This window comes from Trichogramma pretiosum, unplaced genomic scaffold, assembly GCF_000599845.2.
Source record: "Trichogramma pretiosum strain Unisexual culture from Peru unplaced genomic scaffold, Tpre_2.0 scaffold28, whole genome shotgun sequence".
Classification (NCBI taxonomy): Eukaryota; Metazoa; Arthropoda; class Insecta; order Hymenoptera; family Trichogrammatidae; genus Trichogramma; species Trichogramma pretiosum.
Window position 1 is genome coordinate 1216798 of NW_019641710.1, and position 16828 is coordinate 1233625.

The window sequence follows — 16828 nt, forward strand, 5'->3', positions numbered from 1 at the left end:
TTTGACAATCAAAATCGATCTAATCTACCGTTTTTCATCTCTAAAACAAAACAAATGAATGTAATTAATGTGAAAAGGAATTTAAAGAGCACAAACTAAAGAATATGTTTTCAACAAGAAAATTTCTTTTTATTCGTTGAAAATTATTTATTTCTAGAAGGACTATTGTGGAAATCGCGGAATAAATACTTTGCGTAAATCAAATGAATTCATCACACTGAAAATACTTTGAAATAGTTAAACAATGTCTAACTCATAAAAAATAAGTATAATTTGTTAATAACTTGCATCAACTTTTGCTAGTTATATTGCAAAAATATTATGTATTATAGTAATTGTAAACTACATCATATTACACATGGTAGTAGACATATGACAAAAATAATTATAGTTGTTGATAGTAATATGCATTCAAGAAACCCTAACAAAAAAAAGTATTATAGGTACTTTTTTTTTAGCATTTCAGTGAAAATGTTTTTGTTCCAAACATAAAAGTACATAATTTTATAAAATATTGTACAAAATTCATCAAATGTCGATTTAGTTAATCAGGTAAAATTAAGACTTTGATTTTTAAAAAGAATCAGTACCAAATCCACACGATGATTTCCAATCATTTGTAATTTAATTTTTTTTATAATTTATATACAAGTAGATGGAAGTTATACGCTATACAAATATTGTAAATTGATTTTTACAATTATGATGGTTTAATGTAAATTATGTGATTAAAAAAAGATTAACCATCAAGATGTTTCATTTTCTCTTTACTACTACATCCTCCTTTAGATGTGTTCCATCACAAAACGGTCTATTATTAGTTTGCTTGCATTGACATAGCCAGTATTCTTTGGTCTCTGTCACTGTAAATGCTATAGGTCTATGTTTGATTTTGAGAAATATATTCTTGTGAGTCCCATCACAGAAAGGTTGATTCTTACTTTGACCACACAAGCACCAATAATAAACTTTTCCTTTTTCGCACAATATTTTGAAGGGCTTCTTATCATAAACGACACCGTTTTCTTTTTGAAAACTTGCAGCATAATACTCCTTCAGTGGATTTACAGGCATCGAAGATTCTTTTTTTTTTGTTTTTGTCGAATAAAAATTGGCCTGGAAAAGAAAAAATCACAATATAAATACAATGCACTCATTTTTTTGTAGTAATTCAAACAGCTAAAGAAGGTTAGCTTCGATCAAGTTGATACGGATATTTTTTATGATGTAGTATAAAACTCACACGTTGATAACTAATTTGAGACAAACGACTCCATCGGAGTGCTTTGCACAATTCAAGAAATGTCATTCTATAAAATTTCTTTGCAATTGCACTGAATATCGGCACTTTTTCTGATTCTGAAACACGAATTGCAGACCATCAACGAGCGGCGAACTCTGAACTATGATAGTCTGCACAACTTGCAATGCGCGATCGGCTCAGCGCACAGCAGAACAGTTTCATAACACGAGAGTCGAGAGCGACACTTGAACAGTCAAATATCAGCTCAAGGGATAGCTGAGAGACACGTAGTTGAACATAACCCAATAGATGTGTGCTTACTAGCTGTCACAGATCGAAACAATCATGATTATTATCGATTAGTAGTACTTTGAATGAAATATAAAATGTTCATACAATTTCAAAGTGGAATAATGCAATGATAGTTACTTTTAGATAATTTTATCATATAATTAAATTCGGATACTCAGTGTTCCAAGTAATAAACTAATAATCACTGCACACTATTATTATGGTTGAATTATTAATTTGAGACATGATAACTTATATATTTTTACAGAAATTAAAACAATCATGTCAGATTTACCGGCAGAATTAACAGCTAGACCATTGGCTTTAATTGGTATGGTTGGCTTAGATATAAGCAATCCAATTTATCATGCAATTTGGGATGCATTTAGCAATAATCGTCGTCCTGATGGAGCAGCAGTACAGTTTAAGTTATTCAATAGTACTCATGAATTTCCTACAGTTAAACCAAAAGTTAGTACTTCTTAAAATTAGTCGTTAAAAAATTATTCAAGAAATTTTTTTAGATTTAACATTTATTATTTGAATATCATGTAGCGTAACTCATATGAATGGTACATACCTAAAGGAATTTTAAAACGCAATTGGATGAATAAATACATGAATGAAGTGCCTGCTGTTATTGTTATATTCTATGATCTTGATTGGCATGATTCTCAGTGGAATGAAAAAAAAATGGAATGTGCTTCAAGAGTACAGTCATTAAGGTATCATACTTAATCTAAACAAATTTGTATTTGACAATAATCTTAATTTTCTTTATGTACATAATAGGGCTGCTTTAGAAGGAAGAAGTACAAAAATTGCTGTAGTTTTAGTTCAAAAAGAAGCACCTCCTCTTCCAGATACAGAAGATTTGGTAGCAACCGAGCGAGCTACTGCTCTTTGTGCTGCTTGTGAATTACCTAATAAAATGCTGTACCTTTTACCTTACACTGATCACTTACTCGGTTACACATTTAGGTAATTTATAAATTGTTCTTATAATACGCTTGAGATAAATAATTAATCTTATACTTTGATTATTATAGATTGGAGCATGTTTTATATGAATTAGCACAAAATTTTTACCATCAAGAATATAAAATTGTCAAAAATCATAGAGAACAACTCAACAAAACAGCTCATCAATACTTATTTGTAAGGCATCAATTTAAAATGGCCTTTTTAAATGAGCTTAAACAAGATCAGACTACTGCTCTTAAGTAAATATTTTCAATTAATTTCTAATGAGTATTGTGAAAACTTTTGTAACTTCTATAACACTTGTTTCAGACATTACCAACAAGCTTACAACAATCTCTTAGATATCAGAATGGTGGATACCAACTCTTTAGAGATTAAAACAGTTGCCTCATTCATCAATTACAAGCTATGTCGTTTGATGTTTAGTTTGAAATTACCAAAAGACGCTATAGCCCAATTCAGAAGCCACACGGAACGTTTTCGAACGCGTACGGGTCCGCGTGAACTAATGTTCGAGCATTACGCGTGGCTGTCTAGCCAGTACTCGACCTTTGCCGAACTTTTTGACGAAGCTATTAGGCAAGGTTTACCAGCTGTGCAAACTCAGCATCCTGGATACTATTTTCAATTAGCTGCAACTCACGCTACCCAAAGACATAATGCTTATAAAGAACTTTGCGATGTAAGTTCATTTTTTATCGATATAATTGTCCATTAGATACATTTTTATAATGTGTATTTCTTAAGAATGTCACGGAGTATCCTAATCCAGACCCGCTGGCGGGTGAGGAGAAGCTTGAGTTTTATGGTCAACGACCTTGGAGACCAGGGAAATTAAATGCAGAGCCAGCCGATATGACACGAGAAGCTGCAGCTATTCAAGCTCTGCAATACAAAGAAAAATATTCTGTCAATCATTCCGTAAGAAGCACTATTCTACTAATCAAACCTCTTAAGATTTAATTTAACAATTTAAGTTTAATGAATGAATTGTATCCCCAGATGATTATTATAGGATTATTGGGCAATGCAATCTCACAATTCAAAATGTACAGGTGTCCGAGAATGCGTCGTCTTTTAGGTATAACTTAATAAAAATTAAGTTATATTCTCAATCGAGCCTAATTTTTTATCACTTTATTTTTTAGTTGTACAAATGGCTGAGGAGTATTTCAATTGTAAAGATTACGGCAAAGTATTAACGTAAGTTCCATTTTACGCGCTAAGTCAAACAACTATTTTTAAACAAATCATGCTCATTTTATTTTAGCTTATTGATGCATATGTTATGGGAATATCGAAACGAGCGTTGGCCCGTACTGCTTACGGATATTTTAAAAAGTGCATTGAACGCTGCTTATTTATCTGCAAATATTCAAGATTATTTAACTTTAGCTTTGGAGGCTTTGGGACCGACAACAGTATTTTCAACTGAACGCAAATCTGAAATTTATCAAAACATAATGAATATTTTGCAGGTAAATAAATAAAAACAATATTAATATCAACATTAGAGTATATGCTGATTTTTACCTTAGAATAAACCACCGAATCCAGAGCCAAATTTATCGGAAGAACTGAAAAATTCTGTAATCGATAACTGGATGACGCAATTAAACCGGAAAGAGCCATTAATTTTTAAAATAGACGATGACAATATGGCATCATTTATCGACGTTAGAGCTCGCTTTACCAAACCCAGTTACTCCATCAAATCGACAGTTACAATAGAAGTTTTTATTCGGTAATTTTCAATATAGCTAGTTGTTAATATTTATCAAACTATTATATTGGCTCAATTCGCTCTATTGGATTTTCTCTCCAGAAACATTTACAACGAAGACGTTGAGATTAGTAAGGCATCTGTGACAATAACTAGTCCAGGTTACAGTGCAGAATTTCCTATTACTGACTCGAACATGGAGAATCTTGTATTCAAAGCCAAAGAGTCGAAAAAGTTTCTTTGTCAATTTGAGGCTCCTCGAAATGATTCTCCTGAACTGCAAATAAGTGCAATATCCATTTATCTAGGAAACGAAAGCAAATGCTGCATTGCTATCCGATTTTCATCAACGGGAAGAGATACAAACTTACTAGAGCGCATGTATCCAGAAATTCAGCAACTTCGGTTGGTATTTTTTATTTTAATTATTTCCAAATTGCGAAATCGCGAATTCGCGGGGAAATTTTGATGATGATTTGAATTTTTAGTGGAGGTGTTTTTGAAACCATACGACCGTTAACTGTGACCAAAATTCAGCCGAAAGAATCGAATGTGACCGTAGGTGTAGAATCGAAGCAACCAGCCCTTCTTGGTGAATGGTTTACATTTGCTATAACAATATTTTCCGATGAAGATATTTCTAATATAAACATTTCCGTTAATTCGGTGCAAGATAACTCTAGTGAACAACTGAGTAAGTTATTTTTTAAAATTTTGCTATTAATGTATAACTAATGCATTTAAAATTATTTTCAGCTGAACTGAGTTTGAATATGACAGAAAAACAGTCTTCCATTGCAGTTGATATCGATTCTATTAAAGCGGATAGTTCTTTTCAACAGACGTTGTACGTTAGATCTCATAACACTGGGGAAAAAACGATAGAAATTAAAGTCTCTTATTTAAGGCAAGGACAAAATAGAGACTCAAAAATAACTTTATACCAATTTTCAATTGTTAAACCGTTTGATGTGTCCACTCAATTTTATACAATGTTATATGAACCACTTTCAAAAGCATTTGTTAATGAGCCTCTTTTCATCATGCCTCACATTACTTGTACCTCTCCTTGGCCTATTCAGATCGAAAGTACTTCGATAGAACTGGTAAATTAATATTAAAATAAAAAAATATTAAAAATAGAATAGAAATTATTTTGTGAATTCTTACAATAAATATCTTTTTCAGGCTAGTTCTATGATTATGGAGTCAGAATCCTCTACCGGAGAAAATATTTTGAAAAACTCCGTGCTTAATAATGGGGAAACTGCTACCGATGTCTACTGTATTGTAGCTAAAACTGCCAGTGAACAACCAACAAGTACTGGCATTTTTACTATTAAATGGAAAAGGTTTGATAGATACAAAACTGAATTTCGTCATAATTATAAAAAAAAATATCTTTAATAATTGAATACAATTTACTTGACAGAGCTAATGACAAAGCATCTGTTGTAACAAGCAGCAGTGTTACACTGTCGCCATTATGGGTGGAAGAAGCAGTGATAGGATTACAAACAAAACTTCCACCACATGGTTGGGTACTGACACCACTCTGTGTTTCGTACTTCATTAAAAATCATTCTGATTATTTAATAACGCTGCGATTGAATATAGAAGCAAGCGATGCATTCATGTTTTCAGGGCACAAGCAGGTACACCAGTTATTTTTTAACAATTTTGTTAAATCATTCAAATGTCAAAATAATGATCTGTTGATGTTGCAGATTGATATACATATTTTACCAGAAAGTGAAAAAAAAGTTGAATGGATTCTAAGACCTCTGGTCGCTGGTTTTGTGGCTCTTCCCTCTTTATCTTTAACCGTCCCTGCCGGTACTTCAAGTTTTTTACAGACATTTTAAATATATTTATAATTGTTGGTAAAGTTTAAAGTTCATTATCTTTTTCAGATGAAGAGTATAAGCTGAATCAAGGGAGACTAAAGGAAGTAATTGAAAGATCAATTCCAAGCCACATATATATTTTGGTAATGAAAATTTTTTTTACACCATATATGATATTTTTGAAACATTTTATTAAAATTATGGTAACTTACATTTTCAGCCGAAACCCATAACCCTGGAGGAGTAAAGTTCGAATTTATGGCACAAAAAGCATTTTATCTTTGTTATAAGTTTATATCTGTGCACGTATATATTTTGTTTGTAAATGAAAAAAAAAAAAATTGAACTCTTTTAAAAAAAAAAAAAATTGTTAAATACATTTTTTATAATTAATTCATTGAAAACTTCTATTTGGTCAACACAAATTTTAAAAATATTAATTTTTAGAATAAATTCATGCTCTTTATTATATAATTTAAAAAAACTTTTTTTCATAGTACTGTTATCATTGTAACAGATTCAAAATCCTGTTCAATGCCGTCTTTCAAGTTTTTCTTGTCCATTTTCAATTATTGATAATATATATTTAAATGCTCATAACTGTAAACAGTACTTTATAATACAGCGAATGATTCCACACATTTACTTAATTTCTCTTTTAACCATGGTTATTATTTTGATTGGAGATCACCAATGAAAAAAAATTCTGGAAAACCGTTTTTATTTTATTTAAAGTCATTCATTATTTTAAAAATCATCAACATTTTTCAACAAATCGTTTGAATTCATGATACTAACACTTTTCATTCTCAGAACATCATAAGCATTTACTTTAAAAATTTAATAGAAATTTGGGAATTTTGGAGGATTTGGGCTAAATTTTTAGCTGATGAAGAACTACCGTAAAATCATAATATTTTAAATAGAATATACCAATTGACAATTGATTTTTTTAGACAGAATATTTTTTGTTTGTTTGTATATATAAATAACCATCCATGTTTGCCAAGTGAGGAAATGGAAAATTGAATGTTAAGTAGGATTTTTGATAACGATATGAAGGAGCTCAAGAGACGCTATGTAGAGCAGAAGAAATCTGGAAATGATTTTTTTTTATTAAATCAGGAGAGCAAAATGTTTAATTGACTATTGTTTGGGTTCATTTCAAATTTAAATCACAAACTTCAGGTAATTATGAATGATTAAAAATTGTTGTCTGATATTAAATTTATATTTTTTAATTTTAATGTATTTAATTTGGAAATCAAGTTTGCTATATTTTTTCAATTTAGATTGACGATAATTCCATACATCGTTAAAAAATCTTGATGTTACAGAAATTAACTGAAAATTCAAATTTATGAACACAATAAAAGAAATATCGAAATTAGATATTAAACTGCCGTGTGTCTAGCAACTTGGATAACCAGAAAAATCATGAAGACAATCGTATCCTGCAGCACAGCTTAAATATTAGTTTTCTTTTTATGATGAATGAGATTTCTAACTGATCATGAACCACATACTTTCACATTAGTGGAAGTATTGACATTTTTGTAAAACCCTTTAAAAGAATCACGAACTTTCAATTCTCAAAACGAATAATTTTTCGCTGATCAAGCACACGTTTACACAAACGCTAATCCTAATTATAATAAGAGAGCAGCATTTTCATGAGAAAACTATCATGATTTCCTGATGCAGCAGTTTACGTGCACAGAGTTTTCAACATCGTGATCTCGATTTTTCGCATAAATGCTTGACTTTACAAATTTTTTATTCAAGCCCCATAGTGTATATTTATTAAAGTCGATCATTAAACAAATCTTCGTCAGCGACGATGCCATGGGCTTTCACGCAAATGAGTCCATATAGTGAAAAAAACCAAATGTATCACTAAAATTCCGTTTATTTGTTAATTATGCGTTACCTGTTCGCACTACTGGTATTCCTCAAATTATTTTTTGTTAAAATCAATACATTACGATAATGATGATAATTGTGCAACGATGGGGAAGTAATGTTATGTTTACTCTCGCGGTTGCCTGGAAAAAGTGTCAATAATTTACATAATGTACATACAGAGATAAGATCTGCTTCACGTTGGAATCGCTTCTGTCGTCAATACCTAAATTTCTCATATAAATTTCTCTTATCAAGATGTGTAAAAAGAATATATCATCATCCGTCGTGGATTACAATTAAAAAAAAGTAGTTGGGTATTTTTTTTAACTAAGTCGCAGCTGAGTACACATAGCATACTTGCTTGTTAATATTGACATAATTTGCTCTTTGGATGATCCAGCCGAGTTGTCGAAAAATCGGGCAAATGTATTGGAACACGTAATACATTCAACTTTCTTCTCTCATACCTAAATGACTAACAATAAGTGGTAAAAATCTTCCCCGTGCGATGTTATGATCTCACCCAATGACTCGAGCCGAACGAACAAACTTTTGTTTTAAATAATCACAGTTTGTTGAACGTCCGGATCGATCGACCAAGTGTAGATCTTTCTATTATGCTCCTTATTCTTTTTCTTCTTTCTTCTTTTGGACTTGAGAAACTGCGTCCGCTGATTGGTCCCGGATAATTCAAGATTGACAATTCCCAATTATAAAAATATAGTTACACTAGCTTTTGGCCGATTAGCTCATCGCCCATGAGTCTTTGAGCCAATACAGAGAAAAATCAATTTGAAAATCTTATCTAAAAAAAGAATAGATAAATTTGATTCCAATGATAGTGAAAATATACGAATTACAATTTTGAAAAGTATAATCTATTGTCTTCTAATCTTTAAGTTTTTGTTAAACACTTTAATATATTATTGAAACAAAAAAAAACATCGCGAGACAACTGGTGTAACAAGCAGTAAGAGAATACGTTGGAATCAAAGTGTAAGTGATTAAATCGTTCGTAAAAAAATGAATTAAAAAGTGTTGTCCGGATATTTTTTAAGAATCATGACTGTTTTCATAAATTTATACGTACGAAGAATGATTTTACAATATTATAATAATCAATAAGTTCTGTACAACGTTAGTAAGCGTAAAGAGCAATATATGAATGAATTTTTGTAATAAATAATAAAATAACAATAAAAAATAACAATAATTGAATGAGTGAATTCAGAACGGCCTCGGCTGTATTAAAAATAATTATCACAAAATGTCTCGCGACGCAAGTGTCAAATGAAATTCAATTTCTCGAAAAAAAAAATCGATAATATTTTCTCGACTAAGAGAAAGCGTATGTGATCGCTCATGAGCTTTTCAACTTGCCGCACACGAACCATATGTTGCGAAGCGTACCTACGCCAAGCGCTCACATACACTCAATTTATTTTTCTATGAAAAAATACGAGAGAATTTTCGGTGGGATTGAAATGAAATTTTGATGAATTATGGTTTTGAGCGGGAGTCTCACCTGTCGGGATCGAAGAACCGATCGGAGCTTCGATAAAATCGGTAGAAGCCGAGGCCGAAGGCTTTTCTGAATTATATATTCGCACGTTCGGATAATATTGCGCACGGAGTCGATCTTGACGGAGGCGCGCGCGAAACGCTACACCAAACGATCAAAGTACAAATGCTCTCGGGAACGAGGAAAAAATAAGTCACGATGCTAAGTTGAAAAGCATCGGCGAATTCTGAGGCGCGTATGTGAGTGTGTGCAAAGTGTAATGATGTTGGTAGTACCTTGTCGGCTTGGACGGAGTCGGGCTGTCGCACCTGTTCAAACGTCCCGATAATTGTGGCGAAGCTCGCGCGCGTGGCGGTGGCGGCAGCAGCTATAGCTCGTCGACGACGACTACACGAGCGATATCGCGCGCGCTCCATGATAATTTCAGAACACTGCGACCGCCTCCACCGTCTCTAATGAGTATATTGGTATTATAGTCCCGCAGAATATCGCCGCTGCACCGGCGAAGCCGATATTATACCTTTACCCGACGCTTGTCTCGCACAAAAAATTATTACACATTTTCTACTTCTTCTTCTTCTTTTCTTCGCTCATCCTGAAAAATCTATGACGCGCGCGAAGGCAAACACGCACGCACGCACACACACATGCGTTGGATATTTATGCCATGCCGAAAGCGGCCAGAGATGCGAGCTGTGGCACTTTATTATTGTTCGTCACGAAATCTCGTGACGTGCCTTTTTTTACCGCTCTTTTGTGCAACCTATAACTTGTATGATACGGGACAAATAGTTTTACATAACTTCGCTACGGTATATTAATTCACCGGAAATTTTCCTTATTTTTTTTTTCCAAACTCCAACCAATTTATAATAAAAGACGCCTTCTTCGCATGTTCCAGCAACGATCACTCAATCAATAATAATTAAGCCTACAAAATGCATTTAAACACGTTGATAAGTTTTATCAATTGGAAAGTTTTCACTCGCTTTTTCAGTAGCTTTCATTTTGAAGAACAGAAATTTATATCGAAGCAAAAATCATGTTTTTTAAGTTTCAATGGATTCTTTTTCATAAACTCGCGCGAGAGTATTTGCTTCATTTCTTAAAGTTGTTTTTCTATTTAATTTAAAATTTCCAGAAAGTCTTAAAAAAAACGTTGAAATTTCAATACTAATTCTGCCATCGATTAAAAAAGGCCACCATAATTATAAAAGGATGTATGTTCACTCTGAAGCTCCATTTCAATTCAACTAAGGCACAGAAGTTAGAGCTTTAGCTCAATCGAACAATTTTTCTTGGCATCGAACTTTTAGTGAAAAAAAGTAAAAAATAGATAAACGTTGCAATGACCAAATACGTGCCTTCAGCACACACACACACAAACGTATGCGTTTCAAGGCTGAGTTAAGGCACAAAATGCTCCGATCGATTAATTCATTCGTGCGCGCACACATCGTTATACCACTTGGGGCAATTCTTATTCGCGCAAACCTATACGTATGCAGAGGGCAATAAACCAAATTATAAATTCGCTTTGCTATCGATTGTATACTTTTTTTATTATTGCCAGATCGTTTCGAGAACATGAGGTGTAGAAACGCAGCGAGCGGTATTTTTTTCATTTAATGGCGAGGCTTCGCTAACTCGATCACGGTGAATTTATGTTAACGATTTATTGTAGTGAAAATTGAATGCAATCGAGACTCGTACTGATTGAAAATTATAATTCTGGACTATCACTTCGGTTAAAATGTCGATTGCCAAGATTACTATCCGCAGCAATTCGGAGTCAATGACACAACTCGATCAAAGTTGAATCGCTCGCTTTATTCAACATCTCCAGCGTCACTTGCACCTGTCGGAGGCGCGGAAAGAGATGAAAAAAGTGATTCTGAAATAATTACCTTGACTTTGCGCTCCAGCTCGTGCGGAACTAAATGACTCAAAGGTGCGTCTGTATCGTGAGTTGGACGACAAATGATTAAGCGAGTCGCGATCGTCGCCGCGGCGGCTTTCCCAATAATCCACATTCTGGGGGGCTACACTGACTCCGTAATTCACAGCTCTTTTATCTCTACTAGATCTACACGTATTACAGTCAATTTTCAGTTGGATCACTCTTATCTGCCTCGGTCTGGTATACAGCGACGAAATTTCGAAAATAATTTCAATGTTTTCTGTTGATCTGCATCCTCTCGCGCTGCTCCCATTGATACAACGTGACGACGATAACGTCTCGTTGCCGCTTGACGTTAAAAAGTTTCGAGCTAGCTTTTCAAACAAAACGTCCTAGTCTAGACTTCAATAGCCGAAGTTTACCGGGCCCAAACGATATAACGCCATTAGAATGTGCTTTATGTACACATCTTACAGCTATATCTAATACGTAAGATGTACTACTTCATGACGTAAAGATCGTTCTCGTCTTATCTTATACTATCGCACCTCTGACCGATCAGCTGAGATCTTATTAATAGGTACCTATACAACCAAACTTATTTTCATTTTTTTTCTATCGATAACAATTTATAATTAGAAAAATTCTTCTATTAGTCAATCCGCAATTTTATGCGCACGATGTTTTTGTGTCTTTAACGATGTAAAAAAATTATAATGTTTCCTTTTACGAGAATTTGAAGATATCCGGGATCAATTTAAATTGCTGCAAAGAAAAGTCATTTCTCGGATCAAAAATAGTTTGCGTACCCTATGTTTTTTTATGATGCACATGTGCGCACACATACTAGAACACTTTGTCCGGTCTGTACAGGTAAAAAGTAGGTAGAACCGATAGCTGGTATCGTCGCGCTGCGCGTGCAACTCGAGGTCGTGACTATTATTCGTATTATTGTTATTATTCTCGTTGTGATTATTATTATTTTTTACTATTTCTTTCGGTGCACGAGTGTGGATATCGAGCATTATATGTATATTGTATATATAGTGCACGATAAGAAAACATACATTGTACTACATTTTCTAGATAATTTTTTCAGATGAAATTTTTTGAATGCTGCCTTGTATGAGACGATCTATCAAATTAAACAAGAGCCATTTTACATCTTTTTTTTGTTGGTTTATTGTTACATGCTACACAAAATAGCGTATAAATATTTAACAATATGGAAACAATCATTTGCAATAATTAACAAGTTATAATAATATCTATATATATGTATTACTTTCTTATTTTGTTCTGTTTTTGAATTTGACACAAAAAGGTGTTTCCAATTTCATGGACATAATTTTTGCGTGCAAGGAAGCGCAAAAGTATATGTAATTCTACCCAACCCATGACAATTTGTACTAAAATTCTTACTATTTTATCACACGACAAAACACGAGAATAAATAAAATACAATCAATTAATTCAAAGAACTTATAAATTGATTGATGATCGGAGCAACGCGTTCTGGATTATTTAAATGGACGTGATGCGTGCCTTCGACTTCATGGTACTCAAATTTTCTAGCAGTTTCTTTTATGACATCCAAAACCTTGTGATAGTTTTCAGGTTGATCAAAGACCATTCCAGGAACAGCTCGGATATTCAGATAGGCACATTTAATCTGAGCTGCATAAGAAAGCACCAAATCCATAGATAGCATTCCCAATAAAGATACCTAAAAAATTTATAGATTAATTGTAATTGACTTTTTTAATAGAACTGATATAAAGTCATTTGATTTTTATTATTTTATACCTTCAATCTAGGATCTCTACTAAAGTAATGTTTTCCTGGAATAAGTGCAGGCTGCATTCCTCGTTTCATTAATATTTCAGCACTTTCTTTGGTGATGGAGCCTTTGTAGGCATCTTCAACTATAGCAATCATTTCATGGTATTCATAACAAGGCACACTATCCAATGTCAAGTTCTCAAACTTGAGGAATTTATCTATATGATCACCAGTGATTGTGACAGTTTTTGTTACATCTTTTACACTAGGGCTGACAATGTCCAGACTAATTACGAATTCAACTTCTTGTGGGTAAGAAGCTGCATAAAGAAATGATATCGCACCACCAAGTGAGTGACCCAAAAGTTTTACCTGTTCAAATTTTACAAAAATTATTTAGAAATCTTTTTAAACTTTTGAAAATTAATAGATATTAAGAAAACATGAAAGCAAAAATTAAATATGAAAAAGCACAAATAGTTCAAAAGCATGAAATTAAAATTGACACTTGCTCCGATTAATTTTATTTAGTCTAGTTAAACTCTTGTAAACTTCATCATTTTTAAATGTAATTGCTAACCTTGCTCCATTTGTAATGTTTAACTATTCTACGAAGCAGAATCAGTCCCTCCCAATGTACATAATAAAATTGGCCTTTTGGATAATGAGAAGATAAACCATGCCCCGGCAAATCCAAACAAAGCACTGAAATGCTTTTTGACAAAAGTGGAATTAATTTATCAAAACTGCCAGCATTATCTTGGCGCCCGTGCAATGCTAATATCGGCTGTATTGCTTTACTACCCCACCATTTTCCTGTGGATAATACATGTAATTACAGAAAAAAATAAAATAGGGGCATTTTCATGTACTGTTGATCAATCAATTATCTATAAATCTATGCATTTTTCATTCAATTTGCCAATCGATATTTAGAATTGGAGCAAGTGCTGCGCAGATAATCAAAAATAAAATGGTCCCAGACACCAAATAACACAATCCTAAGCAATGTTCTCTAAACTTTTTAGCTCATTAGAAGCTAACCTTGTCCCACTTGAAGTGTTTAACTATTCTTCGAAGAATAATTACTCCTTCCCAAAATATATAGTAAAATTGTCCTCGTGGAAAATGGGAAGAATGACCGTGTCCTGGAAGATCTATACTGAGAACTGCTACATCTTTGGACAATTCTGGAGCAAGTTTCCAAAATGTTCCAGCATTATCCTGCCATCCATGAATAGCTAGTATTGGCTGAACATTTGAAGGACCCCACCAATGCCCTATTCATTTTTTACATTAATGCATAAAATAACAATTGCATATAGCTGTTTGTGCTGCGTGGGGATCAGCAGCATTGATATTTGTTTTCGAAGTATGCATTGAGTAAATGATAATTCTAAAGAGAAGAATTTATAAGAAAAAGTACTCACCACTTATGTATCCCCAAGGTACTGGAATGTGAACTTCTTCAAATTCTGAAAGTTAGAAGGATTGACAGTCGTGAAATTTTTTATAAAAATGATTTAATTTGTGTTTATAAGTAAGCTTTTTAAATTTTACCGTGAAAAACTCCCTCATTATGTGACGTTTTGTCTTGACAATTATTCGTTGCACTCATTATTTACAGTTATAACCTTCAATCAGCTGATCTGAACTTTGTATTTGCCAATACTTATTAAAGAAAAGAAAAGTGCTGATTATGTTTAAATAAAGAAAAGAGTTATTAAACACGCCAAAGAAGAAAAAAATCAATATATCAGCGTTAAGATAGTGTATATAATCAGAGCGAATCAGCTCCACAGAGTATACGCGGCGACTTCCGCACGCGAATTTCAAATGTCATACATCTATAAAGTCTACACAGAACTTACACGCAAGACGGATGAGACGAACGCGCGAACACATTGACTATTGAGTCGCAACCGCAGCGAACCCGTCGAAATGAAAGTCACGCGTCACGATGAAACACTCAAACGCGCCTCGAGGCGAACTTTATAAAAAAAATTTATCTGGCAATTGTGAAAACGTAAGCACACACAAAATCTCGTCGACTATTTCATTTGCTTCAGCCTTTCGATATGGCAAGATCTCAGTCTATTTGTAATTTTTGTGCAAATGAGCTCATCGCGCGATTTAATTAATTATGCCTACGGAACTGTTGAACTTACGTGTACGCGTATTAAAAGAAGAAACTTGCCGCCGCGCGGGTTTTATCGCGTGCAAAAGAACGAGATGGAACATCGGTATTAAATACACATATATTTGCGAATAATTTGCATCCAGCGCGCGCATAATATATTTTGATTTTTTCAGCTCAGCTTTCATAGCGATGCACGCAACGGAAAATAATTTTTTTCTCGATTCGTATTTACTGCACGTGTGGTCATTGTCGCATGCAATGAGCTAAGATTTTTCGTTAGTCTAAACAAAGAAGTACTCACTACTCATGTGAAAGCTTATTAATTGATAAATATATCCATGAAATGCTCTTGAATCTTCTAGACAACTAAACCATCGTTATTCTCCTTGGTACACTTTAATTTACGAATATTGATAATAAATGTTTCGAATTTTTGGAAGTAATTGCCCAATATTTTAGATGAATTTCATAAAAGGAAAATGAAAAATCCTTGCAATTAATAATTGAATAAAATGGCCCGAAAAATCACTAAGTTCAAAAGAGTTATGTTGAAGTCATGTATAAAGGACATTTCATATCTCATCTAAATTACAAGTAATCAGTCTTGGGTGCAATTTTCAGGTATCCGTGAAAGGCGCACATCCAACCCCATTCATATACAGCCGTGATGTGCACAGCGGATGGCTGCGTGCACGCACCAAGTCTCTCTTTCAGTGACCCCCGCTTCCTTTGCACGTAGAGGTATTCGAAGTGCATTCAGTGAAAGCAGTTTAATGCAGCGATCCTCGGCTACGTATAAACGTACAGAATTCAGGGAGCAGCTGCACATAAACGCATTTAGGCGTGCAGGCGACAATGTATGTCCACACACCTATAACGGATTGAAGTGTGTGCAGCAGTTCGCGAGTCGGTTCCTCTCGTAAATCGCGCGAGCCGCCGTACACGTTCGTTGCTGTGCTGCCGCCGCATAGAAATTGCTACTGCGCGCGAGGTCCACCACCCGCGAGCGCAGCGCTGCATTCATGCTACGTCCTGTTATATATATGTGCATATAAATATAGTTATATAGTTGAGTCGTAGCGCGAGCGAGATAGAACCTCGAGATCGAACGAGTCACAACTTCAGATGATGCTGCTGCTGCTGCTGCCGTGCGAATTGTGAATGTACGAGTGAGAGTGAGAGACTGACAGTGTGTGAATCGCGCGCTCGCGTTCGATTAAATATAAATAATAACACCGTTTCCCGAACGGGGCGTCTACGTTTTTTTCTATCTCTACTTCTCTCTCTTTCTCTGTCTCTCTTTCTCCTTTCTCTCCGCCTTTGTCTATCTTCTGGACGGTGCAGGACAGTAGCATTGGACACTGCATCGCCAGGTGTATATCTGCTATATACGTGTGTAAATACCGTTACTCCTGCACGCACAGCTTTTCTCGACGCAGGAAAGCAAATTTTGCCAAATCGTGTCCAAATTTCCTTCGGTCAGTGGCTCCA

General features: G+C 34.1%; 3 protein-coding genes across 5 annotated transcripts; 1 reads left to right on the top strand and 2 right to left on the bottom strand.

The window, feature by feature from the left end:
• Positions 1-603: 603 nt before the first annotated feature.
• On the bottom strand, positions 604-1411 carry LOC106659112 (CDGSH iron-sulfur domain-containing protein 3, mitochondrial). Its single transcript, XM_014381454.2, has 2 exons — positions 1244-1411; positions 604-1116 (listed from the first exon to the last, which is right to left on the bottom strand). Exons 1-2 carry the CDS (start codon positions 1307-1309, stop codon positions 757-759), a joined length of 426 nt encoding a protein of 141 aa, XP_014236940.1. The 5' UTR covers positions 1310-1411; the 3' UTR covers positions 604-756.
• Positions 1412-1514: 103 nt separating this feature from the next.
• Positions 1515-6420, top strand: LOC106658612 (trafficking protein particle complex subunit 11). Its single transcript, XM_014380628.2, has 19 exons — positions 1515-1721; positions 1803-2005; positions 2090-2259; positions 2327-2515; positions 2584-2757; positions 2828-3200; positions 3266-3439; positions 3521-3599; positions 3667-3721; positions 3789-3996; positions 4057-4262; positions 4344-4646; positions 4730-4935; positions 4998-5347; positions 5430-5593; positions 5674-5896; positions 5969-6077; positions 6155-6231; positions 6309-6420. Exons 2-19 carry the CDS (start codon positions 1817-1819, stop codon positions 6333-6335), a joined length of 3276 nt encoding a protein of 1091 aa, XP_014236114.1. The 5' UTR covers positions 1515-1721; positions 1803-1816; the 3' UTR covers positions 6336-6420.
• Positions 6421-12572: 6152 nt separating this feature from the next.
• LOC106659173 (probable serine hydrolase) lies at positions 12573-16394 on the bottom strand. 3 transcript variants are annotated; one of them, XM_014381577.2, is made up of 6 exons: positions 15639-16394; positions 14758-14868; positions 14628-14672; positions 13778-14013; positions 13222-13569; positions 12573-13141 (listed from the first exon to the last, which is right to left on the bottom strand). In XM_014381577.2, the coding sequence occupies exons 2-6, from the start codon at positions 14813-14815 to the stop codon at positions 12884-12886; spliced, it is 945 nt and encodes a 314-aa protein (XP_014237063.1). In that variant the 5' UTR covers positions 14816-14868; positions 15639-16394; the 3' UTR covers positions 12573-12883. The 3 variants fall into 3 exon arrangements, with proteins under 3 accessions (XP_014237063.1, XP_014237062.1, XP_014237061.1); XM_014381576.2 differs by lacking the exon at positions 15639-16394 and adding an exon at positions 15069-15628; XM_014381575.2 differs by lacking the exons at positions 13778-14013; positions 15639-16394 and adding an exon at positions 14242-14477 and having other exon boundaries at positions 14758-15062.
• Between the last annotated feature and the right edge of the window lie 434 nt (positions 16395-16828).

Coding starts and splice junctions, on each gene's coding strand:
- LOC106659112 (XM_014381454.2), bottom strand. CDS start 1,309: ATGACATTTCTTGAATTGTGCAAAGCACTCCGATGGAGTCGTTTGTCT. Junction 1,117..1,243: donor CTCAAATTAGTTATCAACGT/GTGAGTTTTATA, acceptor TTTCTTTTCCAG/GCCAATTTTTATTCGACAAA.
- LOC106658612 (XM_014380628.2), top strand. CDS start 1,817: ATGTCAGATTTACCGGCAGAATTAACAGCTAGACCATTGGCTTTAATT. Junction 2,006..2,089: donor TTCCTACAGTTAAACCAAAA/GTTAGTACTTCT, acceptor AATATCATGTAG/CGTAACTCATATGAATGGTA. Junction 4,936..4,997: donor TAACTCTAGTGAACAACTGA/GTAAGTTATTTT, acceptor AATTATTTTCAG/CTGAACTGAGTTTGAATATG.
- LOC106659173 (XM_014381577.2), bottom strand. CDS start 14,815: ATGAGTGCAACGAATAATTGTCAAGACAAAACGTCACATAATGAGGGA. Junction 14,014..14,627: donor ACCTTGGGGATACATAAGTG/GTGAGTACTTTT, acceptor TATTATCCACAG/GAAAATGGTGGGGTAGTAAA. Junction 13,142..13,221: donor GTAGAGATCCTAGATTGAAG/GTATAAAATAAT, acceptor TAAATTTTTTAG/GTATCTTTATTGGGAATGCT.